Genomic DNA, 17729 nt, shown 5'->3' with positions numbered 1-17729 from the left:
TCTGTGAAGGTTCCATTTCTCTCTAAAGCTGCGTTCATGTGGAGAGAGCCAGCACTGTGAATTTCATCTTGCAGCCGACAAGAAAACATTTGTTTATTAATAAATAATTAAAATGTCTCCTTTTTCACAATTATTAGGCTACTTCTGCCTGTGCTTTGTGGCAAACTTAATGCATGTTCTTGAGCGTGGAATATATTAAGGCTCATTGGATCATAGATGTAAATTTAATATAAACCGGCTATTCGTTGAATAATGACAAACGAACGACTAGTAACTAGAAAAATCTTACGTGGGGGCAGACCTATTAAATACCCTCAAGACATCTCTGTTAAAGTTTTTAAAGCATTTTATACGCGTTTGTATAAATTCTTCTTTCAGAACGGTCTGTAACGGAGAGATGCCTTAACAATGATTTTCCCTCTGAAACAAAAAAAAAAAAACGAAAATTTTAATAAAATTGATATTTTATGTTTTGAGAATGGCCAACCCTTCTCTGCAGATATTGTGCTTCTGGTTTGTGCATTTTAAATCACATAAAGTCTACAAAATATAATGTCTCCCAAAACTCTGGTGTTTTTTGTCACCTATAAAACATGTTCATAGACGGATACTTTACTGATGTCTGGACTCTGGAGCGAGGAGAGGATTTTTTAAAAGTCGGAGCGTCATGGTTTTCACTCGCTCCAGCACCGCTCCATCACGAGTACAATTCATGCCAACAGCCCGTGATATATCTGCATATTTAGCAAGAATTCACATGATAAACATATTTAGCTATAGCTTGATACACATAATCTCTCCAATCAGAAGACTATAATGAAGGCAAGAGTCAAGCGTTACAGCCTAGTTCTCAAGGAGTTTGTCTGTTCCTTTTTACTGAATATTTTCAGGTTAAAGCGTGATTTAAACAGATACAGCACATTCACACGCAATCGCTGTCAAAATAATGCATTCAAACAAATGTAATCTTACAGTACTTCATCTGTATCTGATTTTGAATGAGCAGAAATCTGTAAGAAATGCATCGATCTGTACATAAAATAACTGAAAATTTACTGTTATTTTCAATACAAACTAAATTTGCACAGCAGAAAGCAGCAATTATACCTTTTTATGCTAACAATGTTATTAGTTTGGCGTTTGGTAGGGAAAAAAGTTTGCACACAATAGCCTAATCCCCTTTGAAACTGTCCTGTAATTTTATTTATTTATTTTTAATTTTTATAGGCTACATTATGAAAATAACATTTCAACTTCAGCCACTGAGTAAAGGCGGAGCGGTGTTTTTGGTATCAATGAACGCGGAGGGAGTGATTATTAAATGCTCGAAGTGCGGAGGGAAATTGTATGATTGCATAATGGGCTAGTATTAAAAAATAAATAAATAAATAAATAAAATAAAGGTCTTTCCAGTATTAAGGTAATAACGTTACTGCTTTTTATTAATAATCGTGTCTCAGTTATAAACTTGACTGGTAAATGATAAAGAATTATATTAAAACTTGTCTTGAACAATTTCTTTGTCATTTGAATATTGATTTTAAGTAGGGAGGCAAAAAAAAAATAATTATTTAAATCGTAAAACTGTTTTTTTTTTTTTTTTTTTTTTTTTGAAAAAATCGGGGGGGTTTTTAGGCCATAAGGCCTATCGCCCAGCCCTAATGCAACAGTTTGCATCTTTTTAGTTCATTTATTTATCACATTTTTTTGAGTTAAGGCACTTCCTCTGAAATTAAGTTATAATAACTAATAAACTTTATTACGCTATACAGTAGTCAACATTTGAAGTGGATCAAACCTTTCTTTAAAGTTGTACTAAAACCTGTTATGCAAGTTTGATACCCTCATAAGACACTGTCCATATGAAAGAGCAAGAAATTCACACCTTTATCTCGACCCCCACAAGCTATACAGAACTACCCCAAACCCCCAGCCCCCTCCAGCTGCACTGAATTCGGTCTGTTTTTTTGGCTGCGAGGAACGTGTGTTGTCATGTTACTGGGTTGAAACATGCCTGCACTCACAGCAGCCCTACTCTTTTTATTCATTATTTTCTCGCAGACCATATTATTTGATGATTGATAATTAATCATTATTTTTGCGAAAATCATTGTTATTTGTGACCGTAGACGTTTGAGGAAGGCTTTAAGACCAAGCAGAAGCCTCTGCAGCTGCTCCCGCTTCACAGCGAGCGCGAGCTCTAATTGACCCAGCTTCACCATCAGCGGTTTGATTTTATAAAATCAGTTTGAGCGAATACAACTTATTGATCATGAGCCCAACATTTAGCAAGGCGGGAAAACATTCAGTCTACCTGAAGAAAGACGTATTTCATTGAGCTAATGCTGTTAAATAGAGATTTAAATAAATAAATAAATAAATAAACAAATAAAAAAAAACATAGTGTAGGCTATTCTTAAACTTGGATCTCATTATATTGAAGTACAAATCCAAACACCAGAAGCAACCTACACTCTCAGTGTTCTTTCATTGAAAAGTATGCATTTTATTTATTCACAGGCTATATGGTTGAAATAATATTTTAGTTGAAAACTTTAAGTGCCATTGTTTTAAAAAAAAAATGCATCATAGAAAGGTTTCATAGACCTTCAGTTGTCATGCTTTAAAATCCCATGCCATTTGTAATTTCACTGTATTTTCACCTCCTAAATTACTACCCCAATTCTATAATGGTAAAATTTATTCAGGCCGATGGCGTTTTTCATGACATTATTTATTTTTATTTTTAGAATAATTGTTTCCTACATAAATGGGTGAATCAAAACAAATATAACTTTTAAACTGCAGGCAGATATAGGCGTATATTATTGTACATTTCAAATATTTGGATCGTCCCTTATTCTGTCCCTTATTTTATTAAAGAATAAATACTTATTTTCTTCAAGAATAAACATTATAAATAAATAATAAAAGAAAGAACCTCTATTAACCCTTATTTATAGGTTGTAGGAGATATGCGAGCGATTAATAGATTTTAAAAAGAAAAAAGTGGGTGCTTGGTTTCAGAAAATGAATACAGCTCGTAAAAAATGCTACGATGAAAAAGTCATGCTAACTTATTAATTCATAGAAATAATTTAAGCAATTAAAACCTTTTTATACTAGATTCAACTTGAATTTCAATATTAAACTGACTTTAAAATCTCAAGGAGTTTATAAGTTGAAACGGTAAAATGTCACAGTGCATGTTAAATAGCCTAAATGAACTTGTATCTTATATTGTATCTGAAGACCTTGATTGGATGTTAGCATAAAACTAACAATATATTTTGACTTTTTTTTCTTTTCCTTTTTTCTTTTTTATTTTTTTTTTGTAAATGAACAATTCCTGTATAAAATGTGACAGCAACCTTTATATCAAACATTTTGAAATCGTCCACAGCTGAACAACGCGAGAGGCAGATTGAGCGCGGGGAGTGAATGTGATGCACAAAGTCATTTTTAGATGCAATGGAAAAAATAAAGCTGCATAAAACATACACGACAACACGCTAAAACAAAAATTAAATTTGTGAGAGTTGCATTTTATTACATTCAGAAATAATAACGTCAGGCCTAATAATGTTATAGGCTATTGTACCAACAGGATATTTTTAGTTCCCTTCACTTTACAACAAATCCTTTAAATTCAACAAATTTATCAGAACAGAACAAGAATTACAAATATATAATTCTAATGGATAAATACAATTGCAGTATATAATAATATAGGCTTATAAACAAAATAATAATAATAATAATTAAAAATAATTTAAAGCGATAGGCTACATAAGGTAAGGTTGGGCTTATCTCTCTCATTTGGGACAAATCCAATGTTGCCCATTTGAAGCTAAACTCTTATTCATTAGGTAAAATAGGCTTTGGATTTCACACGTGTTTCAGTATCGACGGAAAAAAAATCATAATGAGCAAAAATATGCCAAAGTGGACCGCTGCTCGCGCCGCCTGGCTCGGTGAACGACTAACTGTTTCCAATGAATATGTGCGCGTGAGGCACCAGCGCAATCAAAGTCACAATTCACAATTTTTGGTCACACAGTAAAGGCATAATTCAAAAATGCAAACTGTTAGCAATTTGAAAAGTCAAGGATAATAAATGAGTGAATAAGAATTATTTGTAAATGCTGGACCGTTCTCATTTCGCTCTGCAAATGGAACCTGAAGATTATTATTATATATATATATATTTTATTTTAACCAAGAATGAACCGAAATGAAAACATTTAGCTTTTAATCCGTATATATATATATATATATATATATATATATATATATATATATATATATATATATATATACTGTACAGGTCAAAAGTTATAGGAAACATTACTATTTTTAATGTTTTTGAAAAAAGTTTCTTCTGCTCATCAAGCCTGCATTTATTTGATCAAAAATACAGAAAAAAAAATGTAATATTGTGATATGTTATTACAATTTAAAATAATTGTTTTTAAATTTATTATACTTTAAATTATCATTTATTTCTGTGATGCAAAGCTGAATTTTTAGGATCATTATCACATGATCCTTTAGAAATCATTCTAATATGATGATTCATTATCAAAGTTGGAAACAGTTCTGCTGCTTAATATTTTTTTCAGAACATGTGATACTTTTTAGGATACTTTGATGAATAAAAAGTAAAAAAAAAAAGAAAAAAGAAGAAGAAGCTATGTTTTTAAAATATAAATATTTTGTAATAACAATATACACTACTGGTCAGTAATTTGGGGTCAGTAATTTTTTTCTTTCTTTCTTTTTTTTTAAATAAAATCAATACTTTTATTCAGCAAGGATGTGTTAAATTGATAAAAAGTGATAGTAAAGAAAATATATTAGTAGAATATATATTAGTAGAAATGTTTTTTTTTTTTTTTAATAAATGCAGTTCTTTTTAACCTTTTATTCATCAAATATATTAGACAGCAGAACTGTTTCCAACACTCATAATAAATCAGAATATTAGAATGATTTCTAAATGATCATGTGATAGACTGGATTTTACAAGTGACACTGAAGGCTGGAGTAATGATGCTGAAAATTCAGCTTTGCATCATAGGAATAATTTTTTTCATTTGAAAACTATTATTTTAAGTTGTAATAATATTTCACAATATTACTGTTTTTCTGTATTTTTGATCATATAAATGCAGGCTTGATGAGCAGAAGAGACTTCTTTCAAAAACATTGAAAATAGTAATGTTTCCAAACTTTTGACCAACTTTTGTCCAAACTTAAAATAATAGTTATCTATTTGAATATACTTTAAAAAAAAAATGTATTCCTGTGATGCAAAGCTGAATTTTCAGCATCATTACTCCAGCCTTCAGTGTCACATGTAACATCCAGTCTATCACATGATCATCAGAGTGTTGGAAACAGTTCTGCTGTCTAATATATTTGATGAATAAAAGGTTAAAAAGAACTGCATTTATTCAAAAAAAAAAAAAAAAAACATTTCTAATAATATATATTCTAATAATATATTTTCTTTACTATCACTTTTTATCAATTTAACACATCCTTGCTGAATAAAAGTATTGATTTTATTTTTAAAAAGAAAGAAAAAAAAATACTGACCCCAAATTACTGACCAGTAGTGTATATTGTTATTACAAAATATTTATATTTTAAAAACATAGCTTCTTTTTTTTTATTATTTATTTTTTTATTTTTTTATTTTTTTAACTTTTTATTCATCAAAGTATCCTAAAAAGTATCACATGTTCTGAAAAAATATTAAGAAGCAGAACTGTTTCCAACTTTGATAATGAATCATCATATTAGAATGATTTCTAAAGGATCATGTGATAATGATCCTAAAAATTCAGCTTTGCATCACAGAAATAAATGATAATTTAAAGTATAATAAATTTAAAAACAATTATTTTAAATTGTTATAATATATCACAATATTACATTTTTTTTCTGTATTTTTGATCAAATAAATGCAGGCTTGATGAGCAGAAGAAACTTCTTTCAAAAACATTAAAAATAGTAATGTTTCCAAACTTTTGGTCTGTACTGTATATGTGTGTATATATATATATATATATATATACACACACACACACACACACACACACACACACACACCCACACAAACACACACACATATCCTGTTTTTACTTCTCTCCCTAGGTATTGCACAGTTGTGCCCAGGCACTGAAGGGGGTTACAGGGTGCCATATAACCCAGAAGCCACAGGTTGTGGGGCAGCCATGAGGTCTATGTGCATTGGTCTTAGGTGAGAGTGAGGCATGCTTTCTTTTGTATTTTCACAGATATTTGGTAGTATCGTTAGGGATATCTAATTGTCTTTGGTCCAAAGATATCCTCGTCCTGATCAGCTGTCCTCACTGGTTGAGGTTGCTGTGGAGACTGGAAGAATGACCCATCCTCATCCAACCGGTTTCCTTGGAGCTGTGGCTTCAGCCTTGTTCACCACTTATGCAGTCCAGCGAAGACCAATCACAACCTGGGGTCTGGGTTTATTGGAGGAGGCTTGTCCTGTCGCAAAAACATTTGTTAAGTCTGCAGGATATGCTGTTACGGAGACTGAGAGAGACTGGGACTACTTTACTGGAAAATGGAAATGGTAAGAAGCTAAATTTAAGGCACCATGCATGAAGATGTGGTTCTATTACATAATGCTAGACTGATTAATATCAGGGACATAATATTGGACCATTTTAATCTAAATGCATGTGATGTAAGTATTTCTACAATGACACAATGTTAATTCTGTCAGGACCACTATCATCAAAGATGAATGACAATTAGCATTCAATTTGGATTGGCGGTATGGTTCCTTTCTGGGCAAGTACTCCCTGCGCATCCATGCAGTCTAGCATGGATTAGAACAGGGAGAGCAGCAATAACCCCCCCAGTGTAACAGAACAGAACCAACATAAATGTATTTCAGATATCATTAGGTTCAATAATTTAATGTAACATTTTGAAATTAGTCTGATTCAAGGAGAATCAGAAGGTTGAATCCTGACTGACAAGAGTAGTCGTCGGGGATGGAGGTTGGTAATTAGCTATTGAGCGACGTGAAGCTGGTGATAATAGGACCTTATATATGAGTGCTGTGATAGGTGTCGCATCCCTTTAGGTAGACATGGATCAGCTGAGACTCAGCTGATGCGAGCTTGACTAACGTGGCCTGCCAGAACTGACGTTACGCTATGACATATTTGAATCTGCCCACCACCTCAATTTACAGACTGTTAGATGTATTTTAAAACTGTTTGCATAAAAAATAGGGGAACAGTTTAGAAATTATTATAAAATAATTAACATCATTCACGATAAACATTGTTTCAAAGCACCCTTACAGAAATTGATAATAATAATGATGTTTATAATATATTTAATGTCTTGAAATTCGTTTAGCAGTTTAGAGTTGCTTAGTAGAAACCGTTTGAATTTTCCAGTAATATTTTCACACCACAAGGCCCCTGTTGCTATGTTCCCTTTCAAGGGAATGAGACACTGCGTCCTCTAGGGGTCGCTACGGGGAACACCTTGTCGTGACCCGTGTCTGAAGCATACATTGAAAAAACACCAACGAGTTGGCTGGTGACAGCCTCTGACGTTACTACCGGCGTGACTATAAACAGGCACCGGGAGAACATGTCATTCTCTTCTTCGTCTTCACTGACTGTTCTGTTTGAAGCGCGCATCTGAAAGAACTGGTAAGAGCAATCTTTCTCTGTCTATCATGGCGACTACTAGCAAGCGTTTAGACAATGTGTGCATCCGTGTCTGCGTTATTTGACACCCGATAACACACACGATCTTTGCGTCATTTGTTTGGGTGAAGAGCATGCACGCAATGTCTTTGAGGAGGCAATCTGCATGCATTATGAGCGTTTTTTCAATTAAAAAGCTCCGCTCTCGTTTGTCTCTCTTTCCTAGAAAAAAAAAGGAAAAAAGGCAGCCATCTGCTTCCCGCGGTTCAGGACCCGCCGCCGCTGAGGCACGGAGGAGAATGAGCTGGTGAGAATTTCAGGTGGATCTGTCTGAATGGTTTAGAGAGGGAGTTTCCCTTTCGCACTCATCGGCAGCGGACGAGAGAGAGCCTCAGGAGGATGATGTTATATCTTTAACATGTTCTGATACTGAGGTTAGTGCTCTGCTGGGTTTTTACCCAGGAAAAGCAGGAGATATTTGAGGATGGTGAAGAAGCTGAGGCTGAGCCTTCTCAATTCTCCTGCCCTGCGTATGTAGAGCTGTTGGTTATGGATCGCGCCACGGCAAGGTTGGACTTGCCATGAAAGTGCGCTAACAAGGTGACGCTGTGAGGCTGCCTCGATGAGCGTTATCTTTCTGACCATAGCCCTCCAGCTCAGGGGAGTCTTCCATTTCTGCCTGATCTCCATACAGAGATCGAAAAGAAATGAAAGAAGCCGTTTTCTTCTCGCATCCATCGGTTTCGGCATAAGAGTTGTGCCGACATCGAGGCGATGCGCGAAAACGGGGATGGAGAGGATGACCCCTGTAGAAAGAGCTTTCTTTCTGCGGGGAAGACATCCTCTCTTAATCTCCCTCCTTGCCATCTAAGCCCCTTCAAGAAATCTCGCTTAAATGGCAAGGCATACACAGCAGCAGGTCAGGCTGTGGCTTTATTACACACAATGGTGGTGCTTCAAGCATATCAGACTGATCTGGATAGAGGCGAGGGCCTTTTTCCTGATCAGGTAGCTCACTATGGCGGCCATGGTGGTAGCGGAGACACATCTGTGGATGAACCTGGCAGACATCGGGAAGAAAGAAAAGGCTTTCTTCTCGATGCTCAGGTTTCGCCTTCTGAACTTTTGGCTATTTCCGTTGAGACGGTGATCGAGAAGTTCGGGGAGACAAAGGCGCACTCCGCTGCTTTCAGAACCTTCATTCCACGAAGGTCCAGGTCTGAGCCCAAACAACATAGGGGTCCTGGCCTGTCTCGATCTGAAGATCAAAGATGGGCACAGAAGGCTAGTGTCGCGACTCGCGGTCCTCCCCCACCTGCAGGCAGGGGTAAGAGGAATCGTGGGTCACAAGGAGGTAAGCAGAACCTAAGGGATGTGATCCAGACAAGGCAGCGTTCTCATCTGAATCAGAGCGATACCGAGGTATCTACTCGTTCACGTTAGGGATTTTTAAATTCTGCTTTTATCCTCCCCTTCCTAATTTCCCTGTAACCACCAGCTCTCCACCTGATCGAGGTTAGGTGGAAATCTCTCACATAACAGTCTCCTATGCTTGACCTGTAATGTTTTTGGCTGGTTCTATGTTCATAGCAACCACCTTACTGATGGTCCAGACTAATAGGGGGCGCCCATTGAGCGGGGCTCCAGTGCAGGAGGGTGGGTGAGTATGATGATCCGGTTTCTTCGGGAGCCTCCTTGATCATCAGGCCTGGCACAGCACTGCAGGGAATTTCATGGATGTCCGGCCAGGTCACCCTGAGGGGTCTTCTGGCCGCTTAGTTGTGCTGTCGCATCCAGCGGGAAGTGGAGGTGGCAGTTACAGAAGTCTTCTTGTATATCCCCTCACCAGAGGTTTGTAAAATTTAGCTTGCCTCTCCCATGCTGTTCAGCGCCTCTGCGATGCTAAGGAACCTTTAGGTACACACACTAAGCTCTGTGTACTTTCTGAAAACCACATGGTGGTCAGTGTGCACGTGAACACTTTGCGCACTTTCTAAAATCCACATAAGTGGTAAGTGTGCATGCAAGACTCTGCACACTTTCTGAAATCCTGTACAGTAAGGGTTACGCGCCTCGTTCCCTTTCTTGAGATGATTAGACCTTTGTTACTTGGGTTCCATTCAGCCAGTGTGTATTTGTTTATACACTTCCAGCAACGCTTCCCTCAACATGAGGGGCTATTTGGGTGATTCTCGTGGTAGTTTAGCAGCACTCCCCTTTTCCAAGAAGGGTCACCTATGAGCGCGCTACTCTGAATTCAGAGTTCTCCCCTCATATGAGACTGAGTTCTCTGTTTTTTCCCCAGAGTGCTCCAGCATTATTTCCACAGATCGAGTTGATGACTCTCAAACATACTGTTTTGAGATGCACCATTCCATCTATGAGCTGCTCTATCAGAGTGCCATGAGAGCCCCTCCTTAGAACAGTATTTGAAAATCCATGCTATGGTAAGTGTGCACACTTTCTGAAATCCACACTGTGGTAAGTTTGCATGCTAGTATTCTGCGTTCTTTCTAAAATCCATATCCGTCTGAGGTTATGAATGTAACCATGGTTCTCTGAGTAGGGAACGAGTCACTGCGTCCTCTAGCTCCCTGCCATGTTTTGGACGCAAGCTTCAGACGAAGAGGAGAGTGACGTGTTCTCCCGGTGCCTGTTTATAGTCACGCCAGTAGTGACGTCAGAGGCTGTCGCCGGCCAACTTGTTGGTGTTTTTTCAATGTATGCTTCAGACACGGGTCACGAGGAGGTGTTCCCCATAGCGACCCCTAGAGGACGCAGTGTCTCGTTCCCTACTCAGGGAACCATGGTTACATTCGTAACCTGAGACGTTTTCTGTGTTTCTCTGTTCTTCTGACTTGTTTTAGTTCATTGACCTAGTTTCCAGTCTGTGTCTGATTATGTCATTTGGTTCAGGTGTGTCTTGTTTATTATCCTCATTTGCCTGTGTATTTTAAGTTCCTGTCTATTCAGTTTGAGATTGTCAGGTCTCGTCAATGTATACGTGTGTCACCAGCCTTCCTGTGTATGGATTTACAGTAAAATAAGACAGTAGAGAGCAAGGGCACAGAGAAATGCCCTGTCCACTGCACTACAACTGAGGGTGAGCTCATAGGAGATATATTTGTGTATGCCCATTCTTCTCCCACCTACTCCTGAACTGTCAGTCTGCCCTTAACTCTCTGCCTGTCCTGTTAGGGCCAAGGAGGCCATTTATGAACCGTCTGTCTCCCATGAATCATCTTTTTGCCCTGTCACGACCATGGAGGTCATTGCCCTTACTGCTGCTTTCCCTGTAATGGAAGTCGCTATTTGGTGTGTGTGGGCAGCACACACCATCCCAGAAAGCCCTGACTGTCAGAAAATTCCCATCCAGCCTCCCTCTCTCACTTCCTCTCTTGAGTTGTCTGCCGTCTTCTGCCACTTTGCCCTGCCACTTTGACCTCAGTCCCTCAGCCCACCATCAGTGGTGTGGTTTTGTCTGTCTCTCTCTGCCTCCTTCCTCTGTCTGATTCGCTGTGGTCCCTTCTGGCACCTTCCTGGCTGCTCCTTCCATCGTCACTGCCCTGGTCATCTGCCTGCCTCTCTTCGTCCCCTTCTCCAATACCTCATCCTTCTTCCAAACCCCCTCCCTCCTTTTGTTCATCCTGCCTTGGTGTGAGGTCACTCCTTCGAGAAGGGGGCGATATGTCACACCACACACCTTCCTGTTTATGGATTTACCAATCTGCAGTTTTATTAAAGACTGTTAAAGTTCTCAGCAAGTAGAGTTCTTATTAGAACCAGGAAGTATGACCATATTAGCCTGGTTCTGTCAACACTGCACTGGCTGCCTATTCGGTTGTTAAGTGATGACGTAAGAAGCGCTGTTTCCGTGTCCAACTCGCTTCACTTGAGAATACTACCTCAGCAGCCATTTATGAGCACTGTTTATTCATATTAAACATTTAAGCTAAATGTTTTCAAACTTACGATGTATACTACAGTCTCCATGCTCACAGTGTCCCAAACACAAATAATTTTTATATTTATTTTATTTATGATTATATTTTCATTGTCTGGCTATCTGGAATTTCGGTATGGAGTTAAAGGCTAGGATTATAATTTTTTTTTGGTAGTATTAAATCACAATGTGAGTGTATATTAGCACCTTTTGTTGTTTACTCGTGGTATTTGATAGAGCGTTTGGACAAGGAAGAGGTGACACGTGACGTCAGACTTAACAAGCGAATTAAACATCGTATCTTGCTTATTACTTATAAAGCCCTGAATGGTTTAGCACCTCCGTATTTCAACAAGCTCTTGTTACATTATAGTCCTCCATGTCCGCTGCGTTCTCAAAACTCTGGCAATTTGATAATACCTAGAATATCAAAATCAACTGCGGGCAGCAGATCCTTTTCCTACTTAGTGCCTAAACTCTGGAATAACCTAACTAACATTGTTCAGGATTTTTAGGATTTTTAGGCTGCATTAACTAGGTAAACCGGCACCGGGAACACTTCCCATAAACCCCCAATGTACTTGCTACATTGTTAGAAGAATGGTATCTACGCTAATATTAGTCTGTTTCTCTCTTATTCCGAGGTCACCATAACCACCAGATCCAGTCTGTATCCAGATCAGATGGTCACTGCAGTCACCCGAATCCAGTATGTATCCAGACCAGATGGTGGATCAGCACCTAGAAAGGACCTCTACAGCCCTGAAAGACAGCGGAGACCAGGACAACTAGATGAGCACAAGATACAGATCCCCTGTAAAGACCTTGTCTCAGACGACCACCAGGACAAGACCACAGGAACCTGTTGAGTCCTCTGCACAATGTGACATTGTTGCAGCCTGGAATTGAACTGCTGGTTTCGTCTGGCCAGAGGAGAACTGGCCCCCCGACTGAGCCTGGTTTCTCCCAAGGTTTTTTCTCCATTCTGTCACCGATGGAGTTTTGGTTCCTTCCCGCTGTCGCCTCTGGCTTGCTTAGTTGGGGACACTTCATTTCCAGCGATATCGTTGAGCAAGATTTTTAAATCTATACTATGTTTAATATGTAGCCAGTGCAGTGTTGACAGAACCAGGCTAATATGGTCATACTTCCTGGTTCTAGTAAGAACTCTAGCTGCTGCATTTTGAACCAGCTGGAGTTTTATTAAGCGTGCAGAACAACTACCCAATAAAGCATTACAATAATCTAACCTTGAGGTCATAAATGCATGGATTAACATTTCTGCATTTGGCATTGAGAGCATAGGTCATAATCTAGATATATTTTTGAGATGGAAAAATGCAGTTTTACAAATGCTAGAAACGTGGCTTTCTAAGGAAAGATTGCTATCAAATAGCACACCTAGGTTCCTAACTGATGAGGAAGAACTGACAGAGCAGCCATCAAGTCTTAGACAGTGTTCTAGGTTATTACATGCAGAGTTTTAGGTCCTATAATTAACACCTCTGTTTTTTTTTCAGAATTGAGTAGTAAGAAATTACTCGTTATCCAGTTTTTTATATCGACTTTGCATTCCGCTAGTTTTTCAAATTGGTATGTTTTGCCGGGCCGCAAAGAAATATAGAGCTGAGTATCATCAGCATAACAGTGAAAGCTAACACCGTGTTTCCTGATGATATCTTCCAAGGGTAACATGTAAAGCGTGAAGAGTAACGGCCCTAGTGCTGAGCCTTGAGGTACTCCATACTGCGCTTGTGATCAATATGATACCTCTTCATTCACTGCTACAAATTGATGGCGGTCATATAAGTACGATTTAAACCATGCTAATGCAATTCCATTAATGCTAAGATCTAGTAGCACTCATAGAGAGATACAACCACGGTCAAAATGGATAACGGATTTATGATCATGACACCATCTCTTTTATTTATGTGCATTTAAGTATTGATATCTGTGATGAAAGTTTTATCAATTTCATTCCTTTAATGGATGTTAGCTTTAAGTTCTCTGTGTTCAGTTTTTGGGTAATCAGGGTCTTCAAGGTATATGATGAGGTTTGCTGTCACTTTGCTGCAGTACACTGTTCCAAATTATTTAGCAAATTACATAATAGCATTTCAGTGAAATAAACATTCAGATTTTAGTTTTCCAAAAAAAGTGTTTGTTTTTAGATAACCTTCTTATTTGTTTTTAGTAAACATTTCTCTTTGTGAGATTTGGTAAGAGGTGGCTGAAAAGCAGCTTTATGCACAACTTCGAGTCTGCATGGAGAAGTTTATGGGACTCCAGAGATACTGGCAATATTAAGTGTTCTCAGCTAAGCAAGCCAAAAGGTGACAATGGCAAGGAACCCAAACTCCATCAGTGACAGAATGGAGAAAAAACTTTGAAAGAAACCAGGCTCAGCCGGGGGGCCAGTTCTCCTCTGGCCAGATGAAACCAACATGGTGTGGTTTAATTCCAGGCTGCAAAACAAGCCAGACTGCAGACTAGCATCACTCAGAACATTCATTCAGTTCCTTCCACTTGAAGATTCAATACATCACATGGCAAAGGAGTCTAAGCTGGCCACAGGAACTCTGCAGAAGACTTGTCTAGTTCTAGTGGTTTTTGATGAAGAATTGTGCAGATGGATAGATATCTAGATCAAAAAAAAAAAAAAAAGATGAGGTCTTGGCAGGCAAACTGTCTCTAGGGCTGATCTAGTTGTCATGGTCTTCGCTGACATTTAGGGCTGTTGTGGTCATCTCTAGGTGCTGATCCACCATCTGGTCTGTATGCAGGCTGAATCAGAGTAACTGCGGTGACCATCTGATCTGGATACAGACTGGATCTGGGCTATGGTGACCTCAGAATAAGAATGAAACTGACTAATATTAGCATAGATGCCATTCTTCTTACGATGTAACAAGTACATTGGGTGTTATGGGAAGTGTTCCCGGTTCCGGTTGACCTAATTAATGCAGCCTAGCAACCTTTTTTATTTGAATTATAGAAATATGATAAAGTGTTATGTGTATGTCAGGTTGAAGAGATGAGTCTTTAATTGAATTTAAACTAAGAGTGTGTCTGCCTTCTGAACAATGCTAGGAAGAGTTTGGGCACTAAATGGGAAAAGGATCTACCGTCCACAATCGATTTTGCAATTCTAGGTATAATTAAATGGCCAGAGTTTTGAGATTGCAATGGACATGAAAGACTATATTGTGATAAGAGTTTATTCAAGTACTGAAAAGATAAATAATTCATGGCTTTACAAATAATCAGCAATATTTTAAAATGTATACAATATTTATTTTTGTATTATTATGTGAATTTTTTTTTTTTGTTTCTCTTTGGAGTGTTACAAGCTCTTGGTGCATAAAAAAGATCTGTAAAGTTGCAAAGACTAAAGAGATATTCTTTATAAAAGTTAAGACTTGTCCACGCCCCCCTAAAACGGCTCATTCTAACACGCCCCCACATCTCTATGTCACTATGTGGGAAGATTTGCATAACGCCACCCAAATGTTCACTCAAAGAAAGAAGGCGTACCTTTTATTCTCGCTGTTGCCGCCGACGCCATTTCATGGAGAAGCTGTGTGTTTCATTGTGAAAGTGAAACTACTTTGTTTGGCCTTCCAAAAGAGCACGATATCCGCTTCATCATGCCTAGAGCTGATCTGTGCTGGTCGCTAAAGGGAAATACATCAACTTCACACTCACCGTGGACAAAGCGGAGTCCAGCCCGCAGACCCTGGCCGCTTCTTCGTCGAATCTGCTGGCAGTTCCTCGTTATAGCCGCTGGCTGCTGCTTACTCAAGCCACAGGCTGTTCCTTACTCGAGCCCCCAGCTGTTCCTCACTCAAGACGCTGGCCATTCCTCACTCTTTCCAAGGACAGTCTGGCGCTTCTGACTCATGGTATGTAAGTAGGTTTACATAGGTAAAGGATTTGCCACTGATGATTCAAACGTGAATTTTGAGCAGTGTAAAGTAGCACTTGTTTGTCGTTTCTCCGATCACAAATGCAGACATGGTTTTATGTTTATGCGGTGCAATATGCAATGCTTAAAAAGACAGTATAAGTCATTATAATCTGTAATTATGTATCCACTGGATGCAACAACTGCCTCGTTTGTAATGGGTTTTAATGTTTTTGTCCTGTCATGCCGGTGATCTGACCGGGACACACCATAACAGTATATGTTGAGGGGTGTAACATTTCCATCAGACGCTTGAAACATTTGGCCAATCACAACGCCCTGGATAGCTGGACAATCAGAGCATACCTCGCTTTTCAGACCGATGAGCTTTGTAAAAAACTATGCATTTCAGAAGGCGGGGCATAGAGGAGAAACAATAATATACATTATGTGGAAAATAATGTTTTTTTTTTTTTTTTTTTTTTTTTACCTTAAACCACATAAACACATTTCATTACACCAAATACACCAAATAATGTTCTTTTTATCAACATCATATGATCCCTTTAATACGGAGCCAGTGCAGTGTTGACAGACCCAGACTAATATAGTCATACTTCCTGGTTCTAGTGAGCACTCTAGGTGCTGCATTTTGGAACAACTGGAGTTTGTTCTCTATGGTGGATTTTTCAATTACTGTATCACTATGCATGTCCAGTGAAGAGTGTTTGACTGGTTAAGTCTGTTTTGCTTCAGTGAAAAAAGTCTGTTTTGTGATACAATAAGTTGGCTGGGTTAAGTAAAGAAAGCACAGAGTTGCATGAAGAAACCTCTCTCTGAATTTTCTGTGCATGTTACATTTTGGCACTGAGGATGGCTGTTTGCTCTGTATCCCCACTGCAGCCTCTCCTCACACTCCCTGGTGAGCCTCCCATACCAGGGATGGGGAGGGGGGGTGTAAATGTTCACTTAACCCTCTGGAGTCGAAGGGTATTTCTGGGGCCTGGAGAAGTTTTGTCATGCCCTGACATTTGTGCTTTTTTCAGTTTCTTATAAATATCTAAATGGCTAAAGTCTAATCTCACTGTAATCAGCACAAAACTGGGCTATAATAATATGTGAGCAGTATGTATGTACATGATTGTGTTTTTGAGAAAAAAAATGTTATGCGTGGTTAGTGAAAAACTAAAAATGTTAGATCACTTGAATAAGGCAATAAAACACATACAGAAAATTGGTTCCCGGGACTTTTGAGAACAGGAGCTTGTAGCCTAGAATTTTTTTTTTTTTCTAAATGATGTGAAAATCATCTTGTTTACTCACTTACAGAAAACAATATATTGATTTAAATTTTCTAAGACAATTTTTGTTGGTAAAATTCATATGCGAGTAGGCGTCAACTATCATGAATTCACACCTGAGAAGACAAAGACCTGCATAATGAGCTGCATAACGAGCCATTCAGTCAGCTGTGTCACTGAGAGGGATGAGTTACAAGAAAGGAATGTGAGGAAAAAAATAAATGTATATAATTTTATGTTTGTAGTTTATTTAGAATATATTTAATTATCCCACAACATAATTTAATATTCACTTGTGAGTGCAGTTAAACAGTTTATTAGGAACAATCAAAGCTGACTTTCAAACAGAATTTTTGCATCATTACTCCAGTCACACAATCCTATCAGAAATCCTTTTAACAATCTTATTTTCTACAAAAAAAACATTTATTGTTATTATATTATTATTATTATTATTATTATTATTATTATTATTATTATTATTAATGTTGAAAAGAGCTGAGAATATTTTTTTTCAGTTTTTTTAGGGGGGATAAATTGAAAGAATAGCAATGTTTGTTACATTTGTTACAGTTCCATTTATTGTTACATTTATACTATTTACATCAAGCTTTTGAATGGTATAGTAGTGTATATTGTTATTGAAACTTCATAATATTTCACTTGATTATACATTTAGTCAGGAATTATAGTTTGGAAAAAGTCTTTGGAAAAAGTCTAACTAGTAAAATGGGTAACACTTTATAATAACGTTCTGTTATAAGTCATTTATAAATTATTAGTTAATGATGAGCTAATCATTTACAAAACATGACTATACATTCATAAATGATTAATAAGTAATAAGTTAACATTTTAGT

At 37.8% G+C, this 17729-nt stretch overlaps 1 protein-coding gene across 1 annotated transcript in view; it reads left to right on the top strand.

Moving 5' to 3' along the window:
- Window positions 1-17729, top strand: part of adprh (ADP-ribosylarginine hydrolase) — a 123723-nt gene that overhangs the window by 57694 nt on the left and 48300 nt on the right. The window contains exons 3-4 of the mRNA XM_042730591.1: window positions 6163-6268; window positions 6353-6619. Of these exons, the coding sequence (XP_042586525.1) occupies window positions 6163-6268; window positions 6353-6619 (373 nt within the window). The remainder of the gene's footprint in view (window positions 1-6162; window positions 6269-6352; window positions 6620-17729) is intronic.

The sequence above is a fragment of the Cyprinus carpio genome, chromosome B9 (genome assembly GCF_018340385.1).
Source record: "Cyprinus carpio isolate SPL01 chromosome B9, ASM1834038v1, whole genome shotgun sequence".
NCBI lineage: Eukaryota > Metazoa > Chordata > Actinopteri > Cypriniformes > Cyprinidae > Cyprinus > Cyprinus carpio.
The sequence above is the reverse complement of the archived record's forward strand: the minus strand, read 5'-3'. Positions and strand labels throughout refer to the sequence as shown.